Genomic DNA, 26,212 nt, shown 5'->3' with positions numbered 1-26,212 from the left:
TTACCCAGGCCAGATTTTCTTTGTTATAAAATTTACTAAATATTCATCATAAAATTGCTACATGGTCAAAATAAAGGTTGGAGGGAAATACCAGCATTATTCACAGAAGCTGGAAAGTATAAACAACTCAAACTCCCATCAACAGACCCATGGACTATCCATACAGTGGATGGGCTCTTCGTACAGTGGAATATTTGGCTATAAAAAGGCATGAAGTACTGATATACACTACAACGTGTATGCTACAAGTCTGATAACATTATGTTAAGTGAAATGAGCCAGATACATAAGACCACATGCTGTACGACCCTATTCATATGAAAGTCCAGAGTAGGGAAATCCATAGAGAGAAAGTAAGTTAGCAGTTGCTTAGGGCTGGTGGTGGGGCAGGAAGATTGGGAATTAATAGCTAATGGGTTTTTTTGTGGGGGGAGGCGATGAAAATGTCCTAAAATTGTGTGTGTTGATGGCTGCACCCATCTGTAGATATACCGGAAGCCACTGAATTGCACATTTTTTTTGTTTTTGTTTGTTGTTTTTGGAGAGACAGAGCGTGAACAGGGGGAGGGGCAGATGGAGAGAGAGGGAGAGAGAATCCCAAGCAGGCTCCACACCCAGCACAGAGCCCAGCTCGGGGCTCAGTCAGACAACCTGGAGACCACCTCCCGAGCTGAAATTCCGAGTGGGACACTCAACCGACTGAGCCACCCAGGTGTCCCTGAATTGCACATTTTAAATGAGTGAATTTAAATGAGATGTGAATAGATCTCAGTAAAGCTGCTGTTTAAAAAAGGAAGGCAACAAAAAGTACACCGAAAGATCATTCATTGTCTTCTTACCCAAATATACTCACCATCAACACTTGAAGGGATATCTGGTCTCTCTCTCTGTAGTTCTGTTGTTTTGCTGGTGATCATACATTTCATAGTATTGGCACACTTTCCAACACATGCCGGTCAGGATTTAGTTGTCAATAACAAATTGATTTAGTGGCCGAGAACAAATTGTCTTTTTTGGGGGACAGGGGGCAGAAAGAGATTTAATGGAGGAACTCGGGTGCTTCCAAACTACGGGAAGTACTTCAGGAAAGACTGCAGGACGGGCTGGCTGAATCCAGCATTAGCTTCCAGCCTAGGATGAAAACACCATCACTGGAAGTGTTGGCCTCAGCACAACGCTCTTGGGTCCCATGCTAACACTCACACACACACACACACACACACACACCAAAAACATATTCACTGGGGCACCTTGCCCAGGTAATGCGCTAGGCCCTTTACACTCACTATACATGTCATTCATTTTTTAGTCAAAACTCATAATCTCCTTATGAGGTAGCTATTATCCCCATTGTACAGATAACAAAACTGAGGGGGGTAAAGAGGAGTCAAATCCACACGTGACACCACGCCTGCAGCCTTAACCATTACACAAATACTCATGAGAAAAGGCCTTTTTCATTTTGGAAATGCTTTCCATAGCACAAATAACCAGAAATGGAATCAATGGCTCAAAACCCAGGGACATTTCTAAGGCACACATTAGCAGGTCAGATTCTCAATCAAAGCATTATCAGGACTGAGAATGGCCTCGAAGGCAGGAACTCACTTTTATCATGCAAATGTCTGGCTAGGTGCCTGGCACTCTGGGCCGCTGGATGGATGTTTCCTGAATGAGTAACAGCTTGTGTGCAAGCAGGAGTGCGTGAGGGCTCCCCAATTCAAAGAACTGCATTCCTTTTGTTGGGTAAAGTACAAGCTGCTTCTAAGTCAGTCCAGCTCTAGACTGCAATGAATAATGAGTGCCTGGGAACACACTGCCCTTGATCTCTGTGTTCCAGCCACCTTCACACTGAGTCACCACATGGGCCCATGACTTAGTTGACTGTGAAGAGTCTAAAATGACCTAAGACGGTGCCTGGATGGCTCAGTCGGTAGAGCATGCAACTCTTGATCTCGGGGTTGTTAGTTCAAGACCCAGGTTGGGTGTAGAGCTTAAAAAAAAAAAAAAAAAAATATATATATATATATATACACACACACACACACACACACACATATGTATATATATGCATATGTAAGTAAGATATATATGTATATATATGTATGTATATATGTATATATATAATGATCTGAGTAAGTCACACTACAGTCAATCTGGGCAACCACAATGGCTCTAGAAATTGTATCTATTCTTTCAGGTATGTAAATGGGACCATTTCTTAGGAAAGGCAACTGCTTCTTTGGTTTGCATTATTTAATGCAATTTAAGTTAACCAATTTAAGTTAACTGTCCTATTAAATGCTGATTCTCCATAGGAACATTAGAAATGGACATATACCGGCCCGGTCCACCAATGCTCCAAGTAAGTTAGACTGTAAACCCAATACTTTTGGAAGCTGCATTAAACTGGTGCAGGCCAGGGGCGCCTGGGCAGCTCAGTCAGTTGACTATCCGACTTCAGCTCAGGTCGTGATCTCACGCTTCGAGCCCCATGTCAGGCTCTGTGCTGACAGCTCTGAGCCTGAAGCCTGCTTCTTATTCTGTGTCTCCCTCTCTCTGCCCCTCCCCTGCTCACGCTCTGTCTCTCTCAAAAATAAATCAAAAGGTTTAAAAAAAATGTGTTTAAACCCAGTGCAGGCCACTCAACAGCCTTCACAGGCCCTGCTCTACTTTGCTATCAGGAAGTGGCTGTACCCACATAACTACCACCTTAAGAGGTTTGTAATTCTAAAACCTTGGGACCTCCGTCTACTGCTTTTCCCGGCACAGCTAAGTTTCATAACAAGATGGTCTGTTTTGGGAAATTCACCACTGAGGGGCCGAAAAACCTGTTGAACACCAACTGATCTATAACCAGGTGGGTCTAAGTTCTAATAGGTTCATTCTGTCTTTCAGACTCTATCACATGGGCTTTCCAGTCTTTATTTCCCCTAAGATTATTTAAGATTATTTTAAGATTGGGGCGCCTGGGTGGCTTGGTTGGTTAAGCGTCTGACTTCGGCCCAGGTCATGATCTCACGGTCCGTGAGTTCGAGCCCCGCGTCGGGCTCTGTGCTGACAGCTCGGAGCCTGGAGCCTGCTTCCGGTTCTGTGTCTCCCTCTCTCTCTGACCCTCCCCCATTCATGCTCTGTCTCTCTCTGTCTCAAAAATAAATAAACGTTAAAAAAAAAAATTAAAAAAAAAAAGATAAATATTTTAAGATTGAAGATAATCTTAAGATTTAAGATTTTCCTTTTCGTGCTATCTTACCCACCTCTAGGATTGTACTGTGCAGGGGGTCTTTGAAGAAATGGAATTCTAACTTTCATAATCAATACACAAAATACCTGGAGAAAACACTGATGTTCTTTGGCTCCCATCCCAGATGCTTCGGTCACATCTATGAATCTCTATCAGGTCATCCGGGCACAGAATAAAGCTGGGAGGTCACATTACCCAGCCAGCCCTTAATGATTTTATTTATTCCACATGGCCTGAAAACATGTTTGAACATTACTTGCCATAATTTTTCTGGTGATTTCCATGCATCATTTGTTTTAATTATGAATAATGTCTTTAGAGACACTCTAAGAAATCTCACCCCCCAGTTCCCCTTCATGAACATCCCATAAAGTATCTAAAGTGAAGCAGCTTCGATGACCAACACGGAAAATCAACTTGAAAGCATGAATTCCTAAAAGATCCATCAGTCACCTTTGCTGGGAACGAATCTCAAGAGTCATGCAGGCAAAAGGTTGCTGAGAGATTCAAGAACAAACAGAACTGGAAAAAGACATTCGCTGTCAAATAAGACTCACAGGATTTTTGTACAAATATGAGTTTTCTAACTACACTTGGAGCTTTTTCTTCTCTTTCTTTCTAGCTGGGAATTTTCTCTGGGTGTCTAAAGCATTGTCTTTCCACTCTCAGCTGAAGGGTTGCAGCTTTTTCAGGATTCGCAATGGCTATGGCACAAAGGACCCTTGCCCCCTGGCTCAGTCCAGACCATGCAGAAATTAAAATATTTGTGCAAGATAGTGAGTGCGAATTTCCATTTCGGGAACTTACGCTCAGAAAGTCCAACTGCTGGACCTCAAAGGATCAAGTAAAGTCCAAGCACCCTTAAAGAACAGACAGGGAGGGGTCGGCCCTGGGGCTTCAGCGGTGTTGGCAGGGGCGGCTCCCCTGGCTTCCTTCAACTCCTTCGTTTGTCAGAGTTGACAGCTTCTCCAAAACCGTGGTGTAGACATCAGGCTAAACAGAAATACAAACTCATTAGCTTTCAGTGGAGCACCCTTGATGTTGCTGAAACAGGGAGGTGTTTTCTGGTCAGTTATCTTAAGTAGGCTTCAATAAACACGAAGATTATTTGTGCATGGTTAATAACGGCGTGGATCTTTTCCCTCCCTGGCCTCCCAACTACCCAGGAAGTAAAACCCAGTCGCATATGAGCTTTGCAATGTCCACTCCCTTGTTTAAAGTGCTTAAAGGGGGTCTGGGGCCGTCACTTGTGCCCCTGCAGTGCTGACACTTCCCAAACAAGTGGAAAACGGTGCCTGTGGCCTCGCTAAGCGAGTCATCGACTACCATGATCCAACCCTGCCGTTGCCATTCGCCTCTGGGTCCTTCCTTACCCCGTACTTGCTTGCACTTATTCAAAAGTTAGATTTCTCAATAAACTCTTCCAAGTATCCACCGCTCTCGTTCCCACCCCCACGCCCGGGGCAGGGGCAGGTGATTGGTAGCGCTTCTCCAAAATTAACAGGAAGATTGAGTGGACACCCGCCTGGCTGAGTTGGTAGAGCACGGAACTTTTGATCTTGGTGTCCTGAGTTCAAGCCCCACCTTGGGCAAAGAGCTTACATTAAAAAAAAAAAAAAAAAAAAAAGATAAAATTAAAGCAAAGTTGAAACTAGGTCTCTCACACCACCGTGATTAACCGGTTTAATTGGCCTTGACCTTGGGAGCAGAGTAGCACCTGCACAATTCCATTGAGTCACACAGGCACCCTGACCACCCCTCTCATAATGAAGGAAACCAGGAGAAGTGACCCCTGAATGTGCAAATCTGCACAGCCAGCACGGAAGGTGCCCAAGGGCTCACCCGCCTGGTTCAAAATCTTGTGTGTGTGTGCGTGCGTGTGTGTGTGTGTGTGTGTGACAGAGAGAGAGAGAGAGAGAGAGAGAGAGAGAGAGGCACAGAGTATTCCATAGTAAGATTAAATCATGTCTTTGTCCACATCCGGCTGGCGAACAGAGCATTAGCGCAATAACCAGGATTAGCTTGTTTCTGCCCTCTAAAAAACGAAGCCGGTGCTGGAGTTGGCGGTTAAAAATATTCATCAGCCACACAATTTGAATCTACCTTGTAGCCAGTTTATCAGCTAACCGATGCTTTTGCCAGGGAAAATATTCTTGGATTGAGAAAAATTGCTAATTTTTAGTCATTAGTTTTATATGAAAACGTGTTTTAACGCGTGCCTTCTCCTCCAGAAGATTCTTCTCTAGCATCTAAAAGGAATTCTGTCTTGGGGCAGTTAAACGAGGGCAAGCGACAGTGGAGGTCACCAGTCCCGGACCACGGGGGGCCTCCCACCAGCAAGGCTGTGCCGCCGGCAAGAGAATTTGACTCCGGAGCCGGACTAAATGCGCGGGAGCTGGGAGCGGTCTGCGGGGCTTTGGAGAGGCCCAGATGAAAGCAGCAGCCTTTAATTCCCACCAGACATCCCTCACCCAACGGCACCGGGTCTGTCCTCTCCCGCAGGACTCCCGTGCGCCCCATCTCCCTCTGGTCCTCACTTCTCGCGTGGAAAGAATCTGGGAGGAGGGAGGGACAGAGCGGAGGCCGAGCAACCCGAGTGGGTAGGGTGGAGGTGTGCACCCGCTGCCGGTGCCAGGGCGGGGATGATGTCTTGACTGCCTCAAGCAGGCACGGGAGCCTCACGCACACCTCCCAGCACACACAACCGCACGCGCCCCAGGCCCCCGGGCGAACCGAGGCCCACCCGCTTGTACACTGCGCCCCCGCACGCTCTTGCACCTCCCGCTCCGCGTACAGTGCGCCCCCTCCGTGCGCACCGCACCCCCCCCCCCAATCCCTGAGTGTACTGACTCCCACCACCACCCCGTGCGCTCTGATCTGCCAGCGCTCGCTGAGCCTTCAACTCTTCGCGCTGATCGAGCCCCTCTGGCGGCCGTGCGCCTTGCGCCCCCTTCCGCCAACCTGCGCACGCCGCGTTTCTAACCACGCGGGGCCGCCCGGAGACTTTGCGCGCGAAAGAAGCGGGACGCCGCCGCAAACTGTCTACAGCTAACCCTTCGTGAGTCCGCACCCACCGCGGTGAGTAGGGGTCCCAAGTCCCTTCCGCAGAATTAAGAAGACCTGTAGCTTCGGAGAAGCCTGACTCTTGGCCCTCTCCGGCCGCCGGTGTCTCCGGGTGTGGCCCGCAGCTCCCAAAGCCGGGCTTCGGTGCAGGGTAGGGACAGTTGGAGAGGAGGGGTCCTGCCACCGCCTCCCTGCCTGGCCAGATGCGGTGACGTCTCCACGCCGGCTTGGGCCCGCGGCCGCTCAGATCTGAAGTCCGGCTTTGGCGCGTCCCGAACCCCGACGCCGGACTGCTCTTTGCCGTGGGCGTCGCCTCTTTCTCCTCCGTGGAGGGAAGAGTGTTTTCCTGGACACACACCTCTTGGGAAACCCGCCTACCACGCCGGCCGCTGCAAGAAAAGAAAAAAAATCTTCGCAGAGCAGTAAAACACTCACACCCCGGGCCGGGGCGGCCTCGCGTGCCCAGGGCAGGCTGGAGGGGGCTAGTCCAGCCCGCCCGCCGGCCCGCGGGCCTTTCTCTAACTCTCTCTACCGAACCACGAATAAACTAGCATACCTCTCTTTACAGATTTGTTTCGATTAGGGGGAAAGTTCCCCAATATTTGCTTTGCTTTGCAAACAACCCCGTTATATTAATTAAATGAAACGAGTTTATGTCCTCAAAGTACTTAATAACTCTGGTCTTATATCAAAGACCTGCTAGGAAAAAAAAAATTAAGCCCATCAGATTTGTGCTCTTTGATGTGCAGAAATATTTATCTCTGGTGAATAAGATTTCTTTCGTTGTTTTGTTTTGTTTTTTTTTTTACGGGAAAATTTTGGTTGATGCTTTTGAAAGGCGGTTTCAGCGCAGTTGTTAATGAACGAACTGATTTTCAGATTTGAAGGCGGTATATAATTGGTATAACCATTGAGGAATTTGGGCGCACGCCGGACTAGCAAGACTCCTCCAGCTCAAAGGTTTCCAGGCACGACCCCCAACTAGCTGGAGGCGAAAAGCGATGGCTTTGCAGGGGAGACGACGTGCAATCTCTTCCCAGAACCGTGATCTTGTGATCTTTTTCTGTGAAAAGAGAACAGCGGAGGCTTCAGGCTGCGGGGTCCTGGAGGAGGTCGCTCAGCTCCTCCCTCCCTCTCTCCCCCCCCCCCCCCCCCCAAGGATCCCTTCCTGTCCCTGAGCTGGGATCCAGAGCTCTGGGCCCTGCTTGAGCCCCTCCCTGCAGAACACTGGAAGTCTGAGTGCATTGGGAGGGGCACGCCCAAGTCCTCCCCACCTCTTTTCAGAGAATGGAGAGAAAGTGGGGCCCGGCTGGGGAGACAGGGAAGGGAAGTGCAAAGGAGGGGCTACCCCCTCACCCACAGGTAAAAGTAGAAGAAAAGAGCGGCCTTCTTCTATCCAAATCTGATTCAGCTTTCCTGGCTCCCTGTGGCCCATGCTCAGGGACTTTGCTAATCACTACAATTAATTACCAGTGGCACTGTTTTTGGTTCCCCTAAATAAATAGACAGTAGCTACTCCCTTCCTAAGTCAGGAAGCACTGCCTCCACCTGAGGCCTCCAGACTCCAGTCTTAGAACCCAAAGTCGTCCTAGATAACTGAGTCTGAAGAAAAGGACTGTGGTCTTTTCAGAATCCCAGAGAACAGAGTACTTACAGCAGGCCCAGATAGGAGCCCAGAAGATGCAAATTAGCCCCCACAGCCTCACGTTGGAGTGCCTCCTTCTCTTGCCCCCGGCCCCAAAATTATGCCTGAGGCACCACACGGAGGGCCAAATACTCAGCCAGGAAGGGGGTCCCTGGACCCGATACACAAGGGCCGATCTGCCCAAGTTACTGCCCACCCAGCTGAAAGCAAACACTTTCTCCAACAGAGTAACTTCCAGTGAAAGAAATTTATTAAAAAAAAAAAAAAAAAAACCCAAAGAGATAAACTTCTCTTCCTCTCCTTGGAAATACGTGAGCAGGACCAGTTACTGTCTAGACCTCTGGAGGACTGGAATCACTAGGAAATTGCCCTGGCTACCTCTAATTTCTTTTAAACAACGAGCAGTGGTATTGTAACTGTCGGCTGATCCTTTCTGAGAGTAGCAATGACTCCAGGAAGAGTTGATGCTGTCTCCATGGGGCTTCCCCAAGGAAAGGAGCGAAAAATCGAAGTACTCTTTCGGATAGCTCAGACCAAAAACGCCTCCCAGCCATGATAGTCCTAGACGCGATGCTAGATGCTCGTGGGACCTTCTGCAGTAACTGTATCTTGCTTGGAAATCGAATAGATTGGAATGGCCGTAGTCCTGGATTTTCTATTGTCTCGTTTTGCTTCAGTGGTTGAAGGCCTCCTCAGACACCACTTCAGAGGGTCGCTACCCTCTCCCCCAAATCTAGTGCTGGGGACGGGAGGACTTTTCCTCCCGCCCCCACATCCTTAGTGACAAAGTCTCTGATCCTCTTCTGCCACTGCGGCAGCCTCTCCGGGAGCCCCATCCCCGGTAGAACATCTGTGAGTTTCCCCCTTGATCTCACTCGAAAGTCGGTTTCCGCGGGGGATGGGCCTCAGGTAGGCGCGGGGCGCGGCCTGGGGAAAAACAGTTGCGGAGCATCTGAAGCGGAAAATCCAAGCAGATGTGGGGCGGCCTGGGCCCGCCCCTTTCCTCTTGGGGCCTCAATTTCTTCCAGATCGGTTTCCTAATGGAAACTTTCTAAGAGGTGGGGGGGGGGGTACGTAAAGGCGTGCTGGTGCACCTCCGTGAGCCAAAGCCTGAGAACCAGGACTGGGAGTGGGGGCGCCTGGCGAACTGGCGGTGATCCCGAAGCCTGCTGACCTCAATGTGTGTGTGTGGGGGGGGGGGGGGGCGGCTTCCCACCTGTCCTCTTCCTGCCCCCAGCTTCTCTTCATTCTACGTTCTGCAGGCTCCTTCCAGGCCAGCAGGGGAACTGCTGTTTTTGAATGATGCCTGGCCTTGAGGGTCTTTCGTGCAGCTATTACTTCTCCCCTGCAGGCCGGACTCCATACTCTGGGCGAGGCAGCTGGATTCAGCCCCAAAGCATAGACCAGGAGGTACTCCCGGCACCAGGAGCCCTGGAGCAAGGGGCATGCCGCAGGTGTCCCAACCAGTGGGTCAGTCTAACTAGCACGTCTTAAGTGTTTTTCCCACTTTACACAGAGCCTGCGGGTGCCCTTTCTAAGTGTAACAGGGGTCCCAGGCTTTGTCCAGTAAAAAGAACTCTGGAACAGATCCCACAGGGCACACACGGGGTGGTGGGGAACGTTCTTCCTTCACTATTCCACGCTGACACCACTATTCTTTCCACCTGGGAAACTTCGGTGATGGGGATACGCGAGGGACGCGCGCGCGCGCGCGTGTGTGTATCTTGACTGGATGTGTGTTGGGGGGAATTACGATGCCCGCCTGGGAGTCTGCTGAGTTAGGCTTTAGGGACTGAAGTGTCCTACACCCGCACTTCAAACGCCCCGTAATGCTACCGCTCAAACCCCGAGATTCGAACCTGTTCTGCGGATCCGAGAACAGCGGCTGCCGCTGTGAAGATAACTAGATCTCGAGTACACTCTCCCGCAAAATCCGGGAAATCTGGTTTAAGGCAAGTTTCTGTTCTTGTTACTTGTTGGGTTCTCCCGCTTCCACTTAGCGGTGTTTTGGCCGTCTGAGTAATCCCTTTCAAGTCCCGGAGTAATTCTCCCGGGTCCGTAACTGAGGATCGGAAATCGTGGGGGTGAGGAAAGCGTTAAATCCTCCCGGAGCCAGGGAGGTGCCGGAGCGCACTCACAGGCGGCCTGCGCTGGCTGCGGCGGGGTTCGGCCGGCAGTCCCTACCTCGCGGAGCCCCTTCTCCGGGAAGCCACAAGACGACAACTGCGCGGTCAGGCGCGAGATCCAGGGCAGGGAAGCGGGCCGGCGCCCTGCGCTCGGGTACTGCGTATCCTCACCGCTCGCGGCCGCCCGGACTCCTCCGCACGCACCGCTGGAAACCGGAATTTGCTCCTAGATCCAAAACCCCAAGGGAAAGTGCTGAGCTCCGCGTTGCGGGGGTGGGGGGCACCAACTCCGAAATTCGCGCTTCTCAGTGGCTTCCGAGCGCCGGCCCCGCTGGCAAGGCCACCTGTGGCTCCGGCAGAGCGCGGGGCAGGTGCGGGCACAGCTGGAGTCTGCACACGCTGTCTTGCCCACCAAGGGAGCTAAGACGCCTTCAACGTTGTCGCACCTCTGCCCTTCAAAGGGACTCCTAGAGATGGTCAAGGGCGCCCGCTGCAGAGTTGGTGGTGGTTTGCCCGCGCCCCCCCCCCCCCGCCCAGGCGCGGGGGGAAAGAGGCGGGTCCCGGGTCAGTGGGTGCGTGGAGCAGCTGGCTCCTCCAAGGGCCTGGAGGGAGAGAGGTGGCACCAAAAACGGAGATCCCAGCTGCGGAGCCCCGAGGCCCTGGCGTGTCTCCTCCCCGACCCGACCTCAAAATCAGGGCCCCCAGAGCCGTGCAGTCTGCGGCACGCGGCCGAGGGACCCGCAAGAGCCCGTGCCCTGCGTCCACCGCAGCTGCCCTCTGACCCCACGTGCGGGGGAAGCTGGCGCCTCCCAGCGCGCGCGTCCGCACGGTAGCCTGGGCGTTCAAACTGCTAGAACGGTGCGAGTCTGTGCGCCCGTCGCGACCCGGATTGGAGGAGGGCCCTTCGGGGTCGCAGGAGCGGAGCTGCGGGGGTGGCGTGGGGGTGGGCAAGAGGACTCTTGCGGTCCAGTGCGGCCCTGAGGGAAAGCACCAGGACGCCCTACGGCCGCCTCTCCGACTGCTCCTCCCTACTCCAGCTGCCCCCCGGCCCACCACCCTGGCCCCCGCCAACGCTCGCGCGAGGTCTCTCGCTCGCAGACCACCCCCCCCCCCCCCCCCGGCCTGAAGCACCCGCCCCAGCCGCGATTCCCCGAAATTCCGGCTGCGCCGAGCCGGGCTGCGGGAATGGGTACTGTCGGGCCCTGTTCCCGCCGCCACCCTGGGCGAGGCCTGGCCGCTAGGCGCAGCTCCCGGTCCCCTCCTTTCGTCTGGCCCGCGCGTCCCCGCGGCCTCCAGCCCCTCCGGGGAAAGCACCGATCTTCTTTCGCTCTCGTGTTTCGGGGAGAGAAAGGGCAGAAAGGTCACTTCCGAGCCTCTCTCTCCCGCCCTTTCCTGAGTTGGGGGGGGGTCTTCCCTTCGGGGCTCCCCCCCCCCTTTTGGCCCTCGGCCCTGCAAAGTGCGGAGGTGAGGGCGCGGGACCAGCGCGGGCTCGGAGGATTGGGTCCACCCCGGAACGGCACTGGCCAGCGGGTCCATCCGCCTCCCCTCGGCCACGCGCGCCCAGGACCGGTCGGGGAGCAACGGGGGTGGTCTAGGCATCACTCCCCCACTTCCCTCCCTCCCTCGCCCCTCCCCGCCGCCCGTCCGAGCGCCCAGGTCCCGGGACCCGCTCGCAGGAGCCGGTCCCCACCGCGCGCCGTGTGCACTCACCGCAACTTCCTCGAGGCCGGGAGCGCGCGGGCCTCTCCTGGGAGAGTCCCTGGAGGCAGCGACGCGGAGGCGCGCCTGTGACTCCGGGGCCGCGGCGGGGTCGGGAGGCGAGATTCGCCGCCCCCGCCCCCGCCGCGGTCCCTCCCCCCTCCCGCCCCCCTCCCAGGGCCGCGGCTGCCGAGTGCTCCGCCCGAAGGCGGGTCCGCCATAAACAAACGCGGCTCGGTCGCACGTGGACCGCGGAGCTGCTGCGGCTCGCGACACATCGCGGGCTCCGGGCGCCGCGTCTCCAGGCAAAGGGAACGGCCAGGGAGGGCAGGAGAGCGCGCCCGGGCAGGGCCCCAGCCGCCTCCGCCCCAGCTCCCCTTCGCTCCCCTCCTGCTCCATGGCTCCGCGGCCGCCGCCGCCCATGCCGCCCTCCAGTCCGGAGGGGCCTCGCGGCAGCGGGTACGAACACTCGGTCAAGGACTGAGCGGCACCGCCGCCTCCTCGCTGGCCGCTCTCCACCCCCCAAGGAAAGCCGAGGCGCGGGAGACTAGGAGAGAGAAAGGAAGAGCGAGCAGAAGCGAGCGGGAAGTCGGGCTCTGGGCTCCGCGGGACAGTCCAGCCCGGGGGAGGCTGCGCCCGGGGCGGCGGAGCGCGGAGCGGCGCCGCTGGGTCGCGCGGAGCTCCGGGGCCCAGCGGCTGTGGAGAGGCTACTCGGTGCCCCAGGCCGGCCGCGCGCACCTGCCCCGGGCGGTGCCCCAGACTCACCTGGACCTCGGAGGCCCCTTCCCCGTCCCCGCCGCTGCAGCCGGAGCGAGGCTCCGCGGGCCTGGAGCACGGCTGGGTCTAATATGCCCGGAGCCGAGGCGCGATGAAGGAGAAGTCCAAGAATGCGGCCAAGACCAGGAGGGAGAAGGAAAATGGCGAGTTTTATGAGCTGGCCAAGCTGCTCCCGCTGCCGTCGGCCATCACCTCGCAGCTGGACAAGGCGTCTATCATCCGACTCACCACCAGCTACCTGAAGATGCGGGCCGTCTTCCCCGAAGGTGAGGCCGCAGGTGGGCGGCCGAGAGGGCTGGGGGAGCCCGGCAGCCTCGGCCCAAGCGGGGATCCGGAGCTGGCTTGGAGGGCCAGTGCCAGCGCGTTTGGGGGAGGCCGCGCGGGGAGCCTGGGCTCCTGCTGCAGAGAGGAGACAGGTCTTGTCGCCGGGTGAACCGGACCATCTTCTGGTCCAGGCGTGGGCCAGGTGAACCAGGAACTGTTCTGTGAGCATGCTAGCCTCTTCTGGTTTTCCTGCCTCCCTTCTTGTCTTTTCTTTCATTTCTTTAATTCCCTTTTATTTTGTCCTTCTTTCATTACTTGCTCTCTTTCCGCGGAGGGGAAGTGTGTGCACCCCGACCAGGGATAAGACGGACTTGCTGATCCTGGCCTGAGAGAGAGCAGAGTGCACCCAGAGGCCTAGGCCCGGAAGGCCCCGGCTGTAAGCAGGGCACTTGTTTGAGGCCCGGGCCTTAGATTTGGGACTCTGGAGCTGCATCTACTTTGCTCACCTCCCCTGGGGGGGGGGGGGAGGGCTGGGCAGAGCAGGGTAGGAGATACCGAAAGTAGGTGAGCCGAACCCCCACCCCCACCCCCACAGGAGAGAGAGGCAAATAGTATGAAGATGGCAGGCAGGCCTGAGCTTAGTCTTTTCCTGATTGGAATTATAAACCCGGAGGGGCAGGTGCCATGGTGGACACGGGTCACCAGGACCCTTGGGTCCAGCAGACTCCTGGTGTGACGGCCAGCATTCCCTGCTAGCACATGGCCTGCGGGTGACCATGGCTGCCAGGCTGGGCACTTCTGAGAAGCAGGGCCATGGAGGCCTGGTCACCACAGCATTCCTTCTGGTGTCCCGGTGCTTCTGAACCGATCACCTTTCAGTGGCTCTGTCCCCAGCCAGGGTTGCTGCAGCCTGGCGTGAGAGATCCTGACACTTGGCCGGGACACTCTGCACGGGGACCTGTTGGGCAGGACTGAGAAGCCAGTAGGGCTGTGGAGCCCCAGAAGCCGGTGGGGGAGTAGAGACCACTTCAGCGGCAGGACACCAGAGAGTGGCCGCAGTGCAGCGACAGGTGTCCTGTGGGCACAGGGTGCTTCCGTTAAGGCAGTGCAGGGCCAAGCGATCGACCAGGAGTCAGCAAGCTTGACCTCTGTGTTGGTGGCCCCAAAGCCTGTGACATGTAATTGGCTCTGGGTCTGGAGCCACACTTCACACTAGCTCCCCAGTGGAGCTCAGGGGGCCTGTCGGCCATCGTGACCTGCAGCCCTGCACCCTGCACACAGCGGGCGGGAGATCCAGGGGCCACGGAAGCAGTAGCCCGGCTTAGCCCTTGCCTCCCAGCTGGGACTCCAAGCCTCCAGGGCTGTCCTCCCTGGTGCGGGAGCCAGTGACCTGTGCCTCCGCACCGGTCGACACACCTTTCCTTTTCTAACCCCGGTATACCGAGGGGCCCCCACTCCAGCCCCTACTGGGAGCTGTCTAGCGGGTGGTCGCTATCAGTCTGCCCAAGGGTAACCTCTCCACCGGAGAAACAGATTCCTCTATGGCTGAGATTTCACTGAAAATTAAAAGAGAAATATGTTTTATGAGGGCCAGGTCTCCTTCCCACCCGGGGAAGGAGTGGTGGTGAGCCGTTGTTTTTCTTCGTTTCTTTCTTTTCAAAATTTATGTATTTTTTTCCGAGTGAGCCCTGTCTTAATCTGCACAATACCAGCAGGTGTGGAGACAGGACAGGACCCTGGCTCCTATCACTTCCCCAATGGAGGGAAACACATGAGAAGCCAGGATCGGAATATTAAGTAGTTTGTTACCAGCGATTTTGAGTAAGCCAGAAATTAGTTAGAAAGGCAGGCCTGGAGAAAGAGGACTAATTGTAAGCCATTTATTGTTTGGAGCATTTCCAGGAAAGCTTGCTAAAAATTGGGAAGTGGTGGGTGTACTACTTCTGCAGATATTTAAACTAGATCTGGGTGTTCTAACTCTGGGAAGTGAGTCTCCAGCCATTTGGGCCCAGAATTACTTGGCCCCGAGCCCTTTGCAGGGGTGGGCTAGCTGGGGGTCCAGGACTCAGATCACCAGGCCCTCGTGCTTTGTTGGGTAGCGCGCTTGGAACTCCCAGAGCGGTCGGAGGGAGTTGTTTGGTCCTACAGTTTTGCAAATGGCCCCGAATCTACGGTCTAGATTGATAGGCGAAGGAAGGAGGGGTGATGTGCCCCGGGCCCCCCTGCAGGGCCGAAGCAGGGAGCCGGGGGCCTGCCTGGAGGGTGGACATGGAGGCCCTGGGCCTGGAGCTCTGGGAGGTGGCCCGGCTCCCCTCAAGTCCGCCTGGGTCACAGAGTTGTGAAGCTGGGTGCCTGGGCCGAGAAAGACGGGTTTAGAGAGACCTCAATTATGCAAAATGACTTGCTCACCACTCTGGTAGCTCCGAAGGGCGGCCTGCGTAATTGATTTAGCCTCTGTTCTCAAGCCTGGGTCTGCGCTGGGGGCGGGGGTGGGGAGGGGGGGAATGGAATCGGGCCTGGAGGAGCCACAGGGATCCGGGCGTCGGCATCAGGGAGGTTTAGGGCCAAGGCAGTCTTGCGCGGCTGCGGCAACTCCCGGATCTGCCCCGACTCTCGTCTGCGGACGGAAAGTTGCCGAGTGAAACCACTGTTCATACCCCCGGAGCAAGCGGAATCCCCGGTGAAGAAGGATCTAGAGGCCAAGCTAGAAAATGAACAGGAAAATCCAAAGGAGCCACTGGCATCGCCGATTAACCCTTCGTCCCTGAGAAAATTGCAGCCAGAGAGGGGCGGGCCTTTCCCAGGGTCCCACAGCAAGGGCGAGCGCCGGCGGGGCGGTGGCTGCTGTGCCCGCGGCCAGCGCCTGTTCTCTCCCTGGGCCCGAGGCCATTGGCCTTGGCTCCTTTCATCCGGAGACCACCTGGGGCAGGGGAGAGATAAAGGAGCTCGGAAGAGTTCCACTTAGGGGCAGAAACAGGCCACTCGAGCCAAGGTGGACACTCCCCAGGGAGGTCAGACTGCAAGCTTAGGAGTGCCTGCAATTTTCACAACCCTTCCAAGGCTCTGCTCTGTTAAGCGGCCCCACTAGACCTCGGTCTCCTTGTCTGCAAAATGGGCCTTTAGCAACTCCATAGCTGTGCAAGCTTCCTGGGATCAAGTGTGAGGAACCAGGCAGTGCAGGTGGAAAACTGGTTCTTAGTCCAGTCACTGCTTCCTGGGAGCTCACGGTGTTGCCTGGGCCAGATGTGGCTTAGATGGCAGAATGCCCCACTGTGTGGACCTCTGGGCCTCACTGCAGTTGGAAGACCCGTTATTTTCTGGGCCCCCAACGTCTTCTTCCCGTTAACAGCTAAGAAGTGGCAGGTAGACAGGGAAGAGGGCAGGAGAGCAAGGCTGGCTTTGGAAGTGGGACTCAGAATTGAAAATGTGTTCACCGGTGGCTAGGAAGGCCTGGTACACGCAGGGCTCAGGGTCTGCCTGCCCTCTTTGCACTGTGGCCTTCCCTTCAGGAGACGGGGCGCTTTGGAAGCACAGAGGCACAGGGTGGGAGAACTCTGCTGTTCCCTGGCCATAGCTGCATGGTAGCCATGCCAGGCAGGACGAAGGACAAGTTCCTCCTTCAGGTGATGTATGCTGGGCCTCAGGAAGCCCGAGTCAAAACCGCAGAAGCTCCGAGGCCAATCCGGTGGCTGGTTAAGCTCCTTCTTAGGAGCCAGGATTCCGATTTCGCTCTCAGCAGTGGGGTAGAGAGTGCTGTCCCTTGTGGGCCCTTGTGCACAGACAGCTGACCCGAGGGACTGGCCTGTGGTCCCAGCTTAGGAATGGAGCTGGAAAGTGAGGCTGACTATAGCAAGGAGAACAGAGCCCCTCCTCCTCCTTTCCCAGACCTGAAGACTCTAGACAAGTGCGGGTGAAAGCAGGGGAAGGGAGTGCGACATTGTCATTCTCACACAAAAATAATGGGAGTTTGAGGCCGGAATCATTACCGTGGTGGAATGCGTCTGGGTTGAGACTCAGGCAGACGCCTGGAAATTGTTGTCGGGAATGGAAACGCTTTGATTTAGAGGGTTTGCTGAAGAGAAGCTCACCCTAAACTTCAACAGATCCGAGCCCATTTTCTACCGAAGCCTGGAATAATGTAGATTAAAAAAAAAAAAAAAAAGCTGACTTTTTTTTTTTTTTTTTTTTTTTTTTTTTAGAATAAGGTGGAACTTTACAACCGTCTCCGCATGGGGTCCGGGAGGGCGAGCTCCCCGTCGCCGAGCAGGAGGCTGCGGGCAGTGGGGAGGAACTCCGGGCTGCGGGGCCTTGGAGGCTCGAGGCAGGACCTGGAGCGCGCGCCAGCCGCCCATTCGGGCCCCCCGGGGGCCACAACCCGGGCCGCGGCCGCGCGCTCCGGGGCGCGGACGGGAAGGCGGACTGGACGGCGCGGGGCCACGCGCGCTCCGCAGTGCGGGCGGCGGCCGGGCCTGCGCCCCAGCCTCCGAGGTCTCGGCGCGAAGCTCTGGGCGCCCCGGGCCTTCCGTCGGGCGTCTGAGCACGTACTTGGCCGGCGGCCAGGCGGGGCCGGGCTGGAAGCCCCCTCCCTTCCCCGTCCGGCCGGGCCCAGCGAGGCCTTCTCGGGGCGCCCCCACCCACCCCGCGCCTTCACACCCTGTGCCTGGACTCGGTGTGCGACGGTTGGTTTGGAAAAGGGCCCCAAAGCCGGGCTTCCCGGGGACCCCGGGGAGAACGAAGCATTCCGAGACCAGAGGCTGAAGCACGCGGAGGAACCCCAGAACCGTGACAGTTTCCTGGGTCTGGAGTCGAGCGAGGCGGCAGTGCCAGCTCTGGGCTCCCCTGGAGCGTCGAGGCGGGAGCCCGGGCTCGTACTCCCCCCCCCCCCCCCCCACCTTACGCCCTCGCCTAGGCGCGCGACGCCCGATAGCCAAGGACGGAGCCCCTGAGCCTGCGGGCCCCGCTGGTGGTAATACCCCGAATGCCGGTTGTAAACGCCCCCGCAGGGTGACGGGCGTCCCTGGTTCGCTCCCGGCGTTCGGAGGTGGGGGGTGGCTCTCGGTGGAGGAGCTGAGCAGCACCTCAGCACCCCCCCCACCCCCCCACACACACACCTTTCTGGACTCTGGAGTAGTCTGCAGTCAGCCAGCATAACCTTGTGTCCTCGCATGGTCCACGGATTCGCAAGAGGCCGTGCTCCCCAATAACACGCCTCTTTCTCTGCCAAGGCGCTGATAACTGGGGGACTAAGGAGGAGGAGAGAGCTGGAGGCAGGGAAGGAATGGGAAGGCAGGAGAAGGCTGGACCAAGGCGTTGGTACCACCGAGGCCTTCCACTGGACCCAGGGCTTTGTCGGCATCCTCTGGTTTAGCTCATTTAATTCCACAACCACCACCCCACCCCACCTCCTACTTTGGAGTTAAAAAATAGAGGTTAGAGGTCAGGGCTCTTGCTGGAGATCAGACCATCCAGACCCACCCAGCTGCCATCTTAAACGCAGGAGTGGGAGCAGAAGGAGGTGAGACCCCAGTGTGTCCCCTGGGGACTCCAGAAAAATCTGTCCTGGATTTTTCTCAATCTCAGATCCAACTCTCCGTGGATGGGTGGTGGCAGGGTCAGGCATACCCTTATTAACCCCGCCTGGTTTTCACAAGATCCCTGTGAGGAATGTTTGTGTCACCTTCTAGATACCCACGGCTGCCTTCAAGAACTGGCCATCCTGGGAGTTCTTACCAAACTCTGGATCCTTTATCTGAGGTTGCACAGCTCAACAGCTGTTTGTTGACTGACTAACTGAGCACTCAGAGAGGAGGGACCATATTTAGATAGCTTCAGTGGCAAGAGAGCCTGGTAAGTTTTAAACCGAACAGCAACGAGCGAGCCAGCCAGACCACCAAGTGTGAATACCAAGTGTAGGTATTCACGAACCCTCGAAGGCAAGGGGTGGCAGAAAGGGGTTTCCTGGCTCCTTTTTCCTCTGACCCAGTGGCTGACCTCCTCTTCCATGACCTGGCCATCTGGGTTCCTAGTAGCAGGGAGTCCCCTGCAGACACATGTAGGTCAATTGGGACAGTAAACCCTGGCAGAGGAACCACAGGCCAGGCTTGGGATCCACCCCCTCCATCCGGCAGGTTCCCCCACAGTCCGTGGAGGTGGGGAGGGCTCCCAGGATCGGGTGAGATAGACCACCAACTGTTGATAACCTTGTAGGAGTTTAGCTCAGTCTTACCCTTCTCCCCTCATTTCTCCAACAGATAAAGCCCTTTGTTAGGTCCAGATGAGGGCCACGAGCCCAGCGCCTACTTTTTCGGGGTATATGGCTTTACAGCACCAAGATGTTCATTGCTGTTGTTGTTACAAACCTTACCTTATTTAGTCTCTACATTCAGCCCACCTTAGATAGATTTTTATGGGTGGAGTGGAAAGGCCTCACCCACAGAGGTTCCTTCCTTCCTGAGAGAGAGAGAGAGAGAGAGGGCACACACATGCAAGTGGGGAAGAGGGAGAGGGAGAGAGAGAATCCCAAGCAGGCTGCACGCACAGTGCAGAGCCCAACAAGGGGCTCCATCTTGGTGAGAGCATGACCCGAGCTGAAATCAGGAGTCCTAGATCAACCTAGGCCACAGAGGTGCCTTACCCACAGAGGCTTCTAAAGCAAGAGCTGGCTGTGATGGCATGGGGGCACGGAAGCTTGAGGGGAACCTGTCCATTAGTCCTGCCACCTCAGGCTAGGTCCAGAAGGGGCATTCAGACCAAATTCTAGCAGCAAGGCGGAGGTGTCAGGAAATTACAGGAAAAATTCTAATGATATAAGAGAACAAGCTCTATTGAAGTATCTGAGTATTTGAATTATATGAAAAACTGTCCTGTGTACCCAGTGCACTTTTGCATATCAGGCCAGAGCCGCCCATGCAGCTTTCGGGAGAGCTGGGCAGGGAAGTCTGGTCTGGGTCTGCACCTTTCCTGAAGGTACAGATTTCCCCAGGTGACCTGGCTGCAGACACTGCAAGCAGCCTCGTCTGGGAGGTCGAGTTCACTTTTCCCACTGAGCCAGGCAAGGCCGGTGTGGTGCAAACCAGGGAAAGGAACCAGGAGTTGGGTAAAGGAGAGTTACCTGGGCACAGTTGTCCATTTTCAGAAATCACGATTCCTGGGTCTTTATTAAATTCTTCTTTCATTTAGGCCCAGGGCTCTTAAATTTTGGTTCCTTAAATGGAATAAACGTTGACCCCACCAAGCCATCTGTATAGATGGGGGTGTGGGGGGGCAGGGAAGGACCTGCTAGTGAAAGTCAGTGGCTCCCTAGTACTGTGGTCACCGTGGTACTCCTTGGGAGGGAAAGTGGGTGCACAGTGATTTCCTGGGGTTCAGAAGACACCTCTGTTCACGTGGTGGAGACTGAGGTGCTGGGATCCCATTTGGGGGATCAGGATACGATGAAACTAGCCACTTTCTTACAAGGAGACCAGGATAAACCCCAAATCCCTAGAGCCCAGGAGGAGAAATTAAAGGTCATTCCTTTTTTAGTAGCGGGACAGTTTGTTGGGAAGGGCCTCCAAAGCTTTTGCGGGGGGGTGGGGGGCTCTGATTCCCTAGGTGTCTTGGGCCCCACGGCTCCCTCGGGCTTGGGGCGGAGGCCTCCAGAAACTGAGATGCCCCCACACCCAAGGGAACAGTGGGAGAGACCAGAGTGCCTACCTGGCAACTTTCCAGGCAATCCACTCGCCCGCCGCGGGTTTGGAGGAGTTGTGTGGTCCCAGGAATGGCCCCTGAATTCACTGTGACTAGGCAGGGTTCCCCAACCCGCGCGTCCTGCTCTGGCTTCGAGTCCCGCACTCCCGGTGCACAGTGGGGCGGGCAGGGATTGGGCCCGCCTTCCGGCCTGCGGTTCTGCGCGGAGGGGAGGCGGACCCCCCCCAACCCTAACCACCCCCCCACGGGACCCACAGTTCGCCCCTCAGGGGTCGCTGCCGGGGAGAAGGGGCGGGTGGACCGCGGGAATGGGCCTGGAGCCGCCATCTCCGCTGGGGGCAACGGGGCGCAGGCTGAGACAGCACTCCCGGCCTCGCCACCTCGCGCCGCGGCGTGGAGCTAACTGGACCTAACTGGACGGATGCAGGCCAGGCTCCCAACCCCAGGACTCCAGGGAGCGACACTTAGCTCCACAACGTCACCCGGCTTTCCTCCTCACTCCCGAATATGCAGACGAAAGTCTGGGATTTCTGGGGTCGCAGCAGCTGAGCCCGGAGACACAGGAGAGGAGGCTTCCCTGGGCAGGGCCCCTGTCCCCTGATGTGGTTTCTGAAACCCTGGTGACCTTCAGGGAGGTGGTGGGGAGAAGCAGGAGGCCTTGGGGGAGCAGTTAAAAACTGGGGCACCCTAATTATGTGGTAACAGGTACCTTCCAGAAATCCTCGAGTACTTACAGGGCTCCCACCGCCTTCTGCCCATACCCCCCCGCAGACCTCTGGCGTATTTGGAGCTGGCCCTAGGGAAACCCACCTCCCCCAAACCCTTCCCAAGCTGAAGCACTTGGATTGGAAGAGGGTCGGTGCTCCCAAGGTGCCTGCAGGGGCTGGGGAGTCCGAGGGATTATGTGAGGTCAATATATGTATCATATCATGCGTATTCTACGTACTATGCTGGAAGAGCTGCGTCCTGGACGGCGAGGTCTTTTTCGTCTGGGCCTCTCTGCCTTTGGGAAAATGCCTGTTTGCTGGCAACTCAGCAAAGGGAGGGAGGGAGGGAGGGAGGGAGGGAGGAGGGTCCTTGGGGGAATATTTACAGGTCAAATCGATATCCCCGTTTGGCTTCAAGGATGGCCAATTTCAAAGCAGATTAGATTACTTTGTGGCATTTCAAATAAAACGGCAATTTCAGAGCCGTGAGCACGTTGGCGACCCACGGGAGCTATGGGCCTGGCGAGCTCAGCGGGCACTGGGGGTGCTTGGACCCAAGGCCTCGGCGGGAATATCTCCTCTGGCCTTCTTTCTCTTTAATCCAGAGCAAAGGGACGATGGCAGGGGCACAGACAGCGACCTGCGGGGCCGGGGAGGCGGCCGGGGGGGACGCTCGGGACTCCAGTCGGCGCCCGGCACGGATGCAGAAGTTCCCCGTGCTCTGCCTGGCGTGGGGGCCGGTCGATCGGCGCTGCTGTTGACCCGTTTGCTTTATTCCGGATCCAGGTTTAGGAGATGCATGGGGACAGCCGAGCCGCACCGGGCCCCTAGACAGCGTCGCCAAGGAGCTGGGATCACACTTACTTCAGGTAAAGCCTCCTTGCGGAGAGGAGTGCCGCCTTGGCCTAAGGCTCTGACCCGTGCCGGGTGGGGCTCCCTTCTTACCCCTGCTCCCAGTCTCAAGGTGACCCTCCCCAAGGAGCCCCAGGTGGGTCAATAGGACACCATCAGAATGCAGAGGTCGCCAGAGGCAAGGGACAGCTCCTGAACCTCCAGCCAGTTGCCGACCCCATTCGCCCCATGGATCCCCCTTGCCCCTTGCTTTCCCCTGGGAGGCCGGGACTGGGGGAGGACTCAGCTCAACCGGAGTAACCTAGGGCCGGCCCCACTGTGATCTGATCTCCCAGCCTCAGTACTCACTAGACCTTGAGACCTAGGCCTAAGGACGCCCGTGGTCGCAGGCAGGGTTCTTTCCAACCTTACTTCCCTTAGCGAACTTTTGTGGAGCGCTTGCTCTGTGCCAGACGTGTGCCAGGTGCCTGAGCCAAAGAAGGAATGAATCGGGGCTCTGAGCCAGAGTGGCAGTTTTAAAGCCTTTGACAGTCGTGTATGTTTGGAGGGGGTTAAAAAAAAAAAAAAAAAAAAGACAGCATCTATAATAGAATATTAACTATTAACAGTTGGCATTTATTGGCAGTTTACTATGGACCGGATTCTGTTTTAAGTCTTACTGTGTGATCCTGGGTCACCACCACCTAGAGTAGGTTCTATTTTTGGCTCCATGTTTATAAAGGAGGAAATTGAGGCACAGAGAGGTTAAGCAACATGCCTGAGATCACACAGCAAGTGCTGGGGCCTGGTTCATCCCAAGTCGTCCAGCTCTTGAGCGCTGCAGGTCACAACCTGGTGCAGCCTCAGGTGTCACAGAGGGAGCCCTTGTTTGGTTTGTGGTCAGCCGCTTAGGGCCCCACGCCTCTGAGTCATTCTTAGCGCCCCCAGCTCGGAATCATTCAGTCCACGGTTGCTAAAATGCTCCTGACCTCGGATTTCACTCGCGGTGTCCACAGCTCTGGCCGGGTAAGCGTGCACACGACTGGCCATTTCCAAATCAGCAGCTGGCACTGAGTGGGGACAGCAACGCCTAGTGTCTCAGAATCTTTCAAATGCCCTTTACAGAGCCTCATCAACGACCCGATTCATTCCCCCCCCACCCGTCATTTGTCTCTGCCATCGAAAAATGCTCACCAAGAGCTGTTTTGCATTTCCACCTTCTATTTCGTGTTTTCTTTAAAAGAAAAAAAAAGTTGGCGACAGTAGGCAGTGACTTGGGTCATCGAGTCAGCCAAGAGCACCGCATTTCGAAAAAAGCGGATCTTTTAAAAACCCCTTTCCCTGAATGTCCTGGTGGGATTTCCGCCCCCCCCCCCCCCCTTGCATGCTCTGAGGAAGAGAGGATCCCGAGAATATTTGAAACCTGAAGCTTTTATAGCATAAAGCAAACGTTGTGGCAGCCTGGGCTGGGAAATGGCGCTCTTGGAGTCTTTCCCGCGCCCTGTGCCTACCCCTTCGCCCGCTTCCAGCACCGTGCATGGTATTTTGCTTGTTTGATACTCCTACATGGTATAAGTGAACACTAACACCAGGAACAACTCCCGTGGAAACCTGGCGGGCAAAGTCAGCTCGCCTCGGTTCCTCCGATGTGCGTTTCTTTAATGCCGGAATGCTGTATGCATGGGCATGTTTGCAGTTAATATACATTCAAGAGAAGTCGGTAATCTGAAGCTGCGAAGGTATATCCAACGTTTTCCATTAAGGATATTATTTTTTTAGCTACTGCTGGCAACTTTCAGAATTTAATTACGATGATTTTTCTTTCTCTTTTACTCACATGGCTGACTGTCAGATACCGTTTCAATAAATGTATCTCTTCAATGATTTTGGAGCTAAGCACGAGGGCGCAGATGTGCCAAAACGTTTATAACTTTAGAAATTGCGGTGTGTTTTATATTTTTGAAACGGAATTTAGTTGGGAGAATATGTTGTAGCTGAGTTCAGAACGAGAAAGTAAGGCTTATAATCAAGATGTTGATTTCAACCTGAGCATAGGTTAGGGCGATGATAGTTGAGTTGGCAAAGAATTTTTACAGTAAAACTGTACTTGAGACAACAGAATGTAAGGATATCTTTTAAGTTTCACTTCTACTACGTTCTTTTTAGGCCCCCCTCCAAAGAGGGGGCAGATTTAGCAAAACCGAAGGTAATCTGGTTTCAATTACATGCTGTAAAAATAGAATTTGTGGCCAGAAATTAATTTGGAATATTTTTTATGGGGGCAGCATTGTGGGTTGTATGGATCTTTCACCAACTTTATTGCTTTTCTTTGGTTCTGGATCTAAAATATGAACGGGTAAATAAAATGCAGTTTCCTTTTTCAAAAATAATTTAGTCTTTTTATCCTTGCCACATATAAATATAATCATTACCTTTTTATTTGTCTTAATTAGCTCTTAAAATTTTACTTTATTTTTTTGAGGGCTAGCCAACCTAGGCAATATCATTTAGGTAGTTTTAATTTTTCAGAAATTGATACTTTTTCTCCTTGAATTTTGCAAAGGTTATTTGATCTCTTGCAAATTCTAAGTAGTTAATTCTGTAGACATAGTCTGTTAAAATCACCGGGTATTTTATTTTCAGGGGAGTGGTAGTGTTCGGAATTTATTATTCAAATGGTACTTAGGGGTAACTAGAAAATTGTGGCAAATAAAGCATATGTCCTCGCGGTATAAAGGACTGCCAATTATGACATAAAATGGTCTATATAGTGGTAGGTTTCCCCCTAAGTACCATAGAAGTCCGGATTTGTGCTAAGTACTAAAATAACCCTAAACAATAAAGCTACTGCATTTAAACTGAGCATGTTAGGAGTTCTCAAATGTTTTGCATGATTTTTGTGATGTGGCTGTAAGATTGTTTTTAAAGTGCTTTAAAAGCATTTGAGAGCCTGGTCCCGGGAATTGCACCGTGAGCGTTGTAACCTACAGTCCTTCTTATGGCCCTGCACTCCATTTTGCATTGAACAAATATGTATTGATGATAATATTTTATATGTTCCTCCATTCCAGTGATGGCACAATTATTTGATTGAACTCTGATGTAGAACTGTCACCTCTTACTCTGGCACTTTCTTTTACAGACTTTGGACGGATTTGTTTTCGTGGTAGCATCTGATGGCAAAATCATGTATATATCGGAAACAGCTTCTGTACATTTAGGCTTGTCACAGGTAGGTATTCCCTAATTTCATGTACAACCAAAATACAGAACTAAGTGTTGGCGGACCTTGACAGTCTTGTCCAACTTGAAAATGATTCTGTTCAAGCGTCTGCTTTTGTGTATGAAATAATCCGAAATTGCAAAATCATCTTCTTAGGCCATCCCGCAGGGCTCTTCGTGTTACATTTTGAAGGTTTTACTTTCTTTTTCCTTTGGGATTAATGACCAGTAGATCTTTGCAACAGTCAGCTTTGTTCTGAGATTCTGTCTGATAGCCTGGACTCTGCTTCTGCAGTAACACTCTGCCACTAACAAGAGCTTTACAAAGGGAGATTTTTCAGTCCACGCTTGCTGGTCGGCACGTGGTATTGTGAGTTGCCATGAAAGCAAGAGGGAAACTGATGTCGAACATGGATTTTATGCAGACTGTGCTTTGGGGAGAGAGAAGGGGGGGGGTGTAGATTTATGAGTGTTCACATGGAATTCAGGGTAATTTTTCCTGAGTTTTTCCAGTTCAGTGGTCGTTTCAGTAAAGCATTTTATATGCTTGTGATAGAAACTCATAAAACTCAGTTTACTACTGTTTTGCTCAGCAAGGTCCTGTTTTCTTTAGAACATTTAAATATTACCGATTTTTCTGCAACTGTCTTCTAAAAGGGGGTGCATCCCATAAAGGAAAGAGGTGCACACAGCTTTATCTATTTGCGTCAAGCCAAGGGTTTGGGGGAGAATTCGGCTACTGTCTGGGCTCCTCCCAGTGGGGGGAGGGGAGCAGTCTAACTGATGGTTGCCGTTCACATTTCTGATTTAATAAGCGTGGATAGTGGTTCCAAAAGTCACACTTTTTATACCTATAGAGACTAAATGTTTCTTTACATTGTGAACTATCAGAGTGCTTGTGTCCATCACAACTGAAGACACACTAGAATTAATTAGATACAGGAAA

At 54.2% G+C, this 26,212-nt stretch overlaps 1 protein-coding gene across 2 annotated transcripts in view; it reads left to right on the top strand.

Moving 5' to 3' along the window:
- The first annotated feature begins 12,644 nt into the window (after window positions 1-12,644).
- Window positions 12,645-26,212, top strand: part of SIM2 (SIM bHLH transcription factor 2) — a 49,748-nt gene continuing 36,180 nt past the window's right edge. For both annotated transcript variants that reach the window (XM_042903364.1, XM_042903363.1), the window contains exons 1-3: window positions 12,645-12,819; window positions 22,000-22,082; window positions 25,187-25,276. In XM_042903364.1, coding sequence (XP_042759298.1) covers window positions 12,645-12,819; window positions 22,000-22,082; window positions 25,187-25,276 — 348 coding nt within the window. The remainder of the gene's footprint in view (window positions 12,820-21,999; window positions 22,083-25,186; window positions 25,277-26,212) is intronic.

This window comes from Panthera leo, chromosome C2, assembly GCF_018350215.1.
Source record: "Panthera leo isolate Ple1 chromosome C2, P.leo_Ple1_pat1.1, whole genome shotgun sequence".
Classification (NCBI taxonomy): domain Eukaryota; kingdom Metazoa; phylum Chordata; class Mammalia; order Carnivora; family Felidae; genus Panthera; species Panthera leo.
The sequence above is the reverse complement of the archived record's forward strand: the minus strand, read 5'-3'. Positions and strand labels throughout refer to the sequence as shown.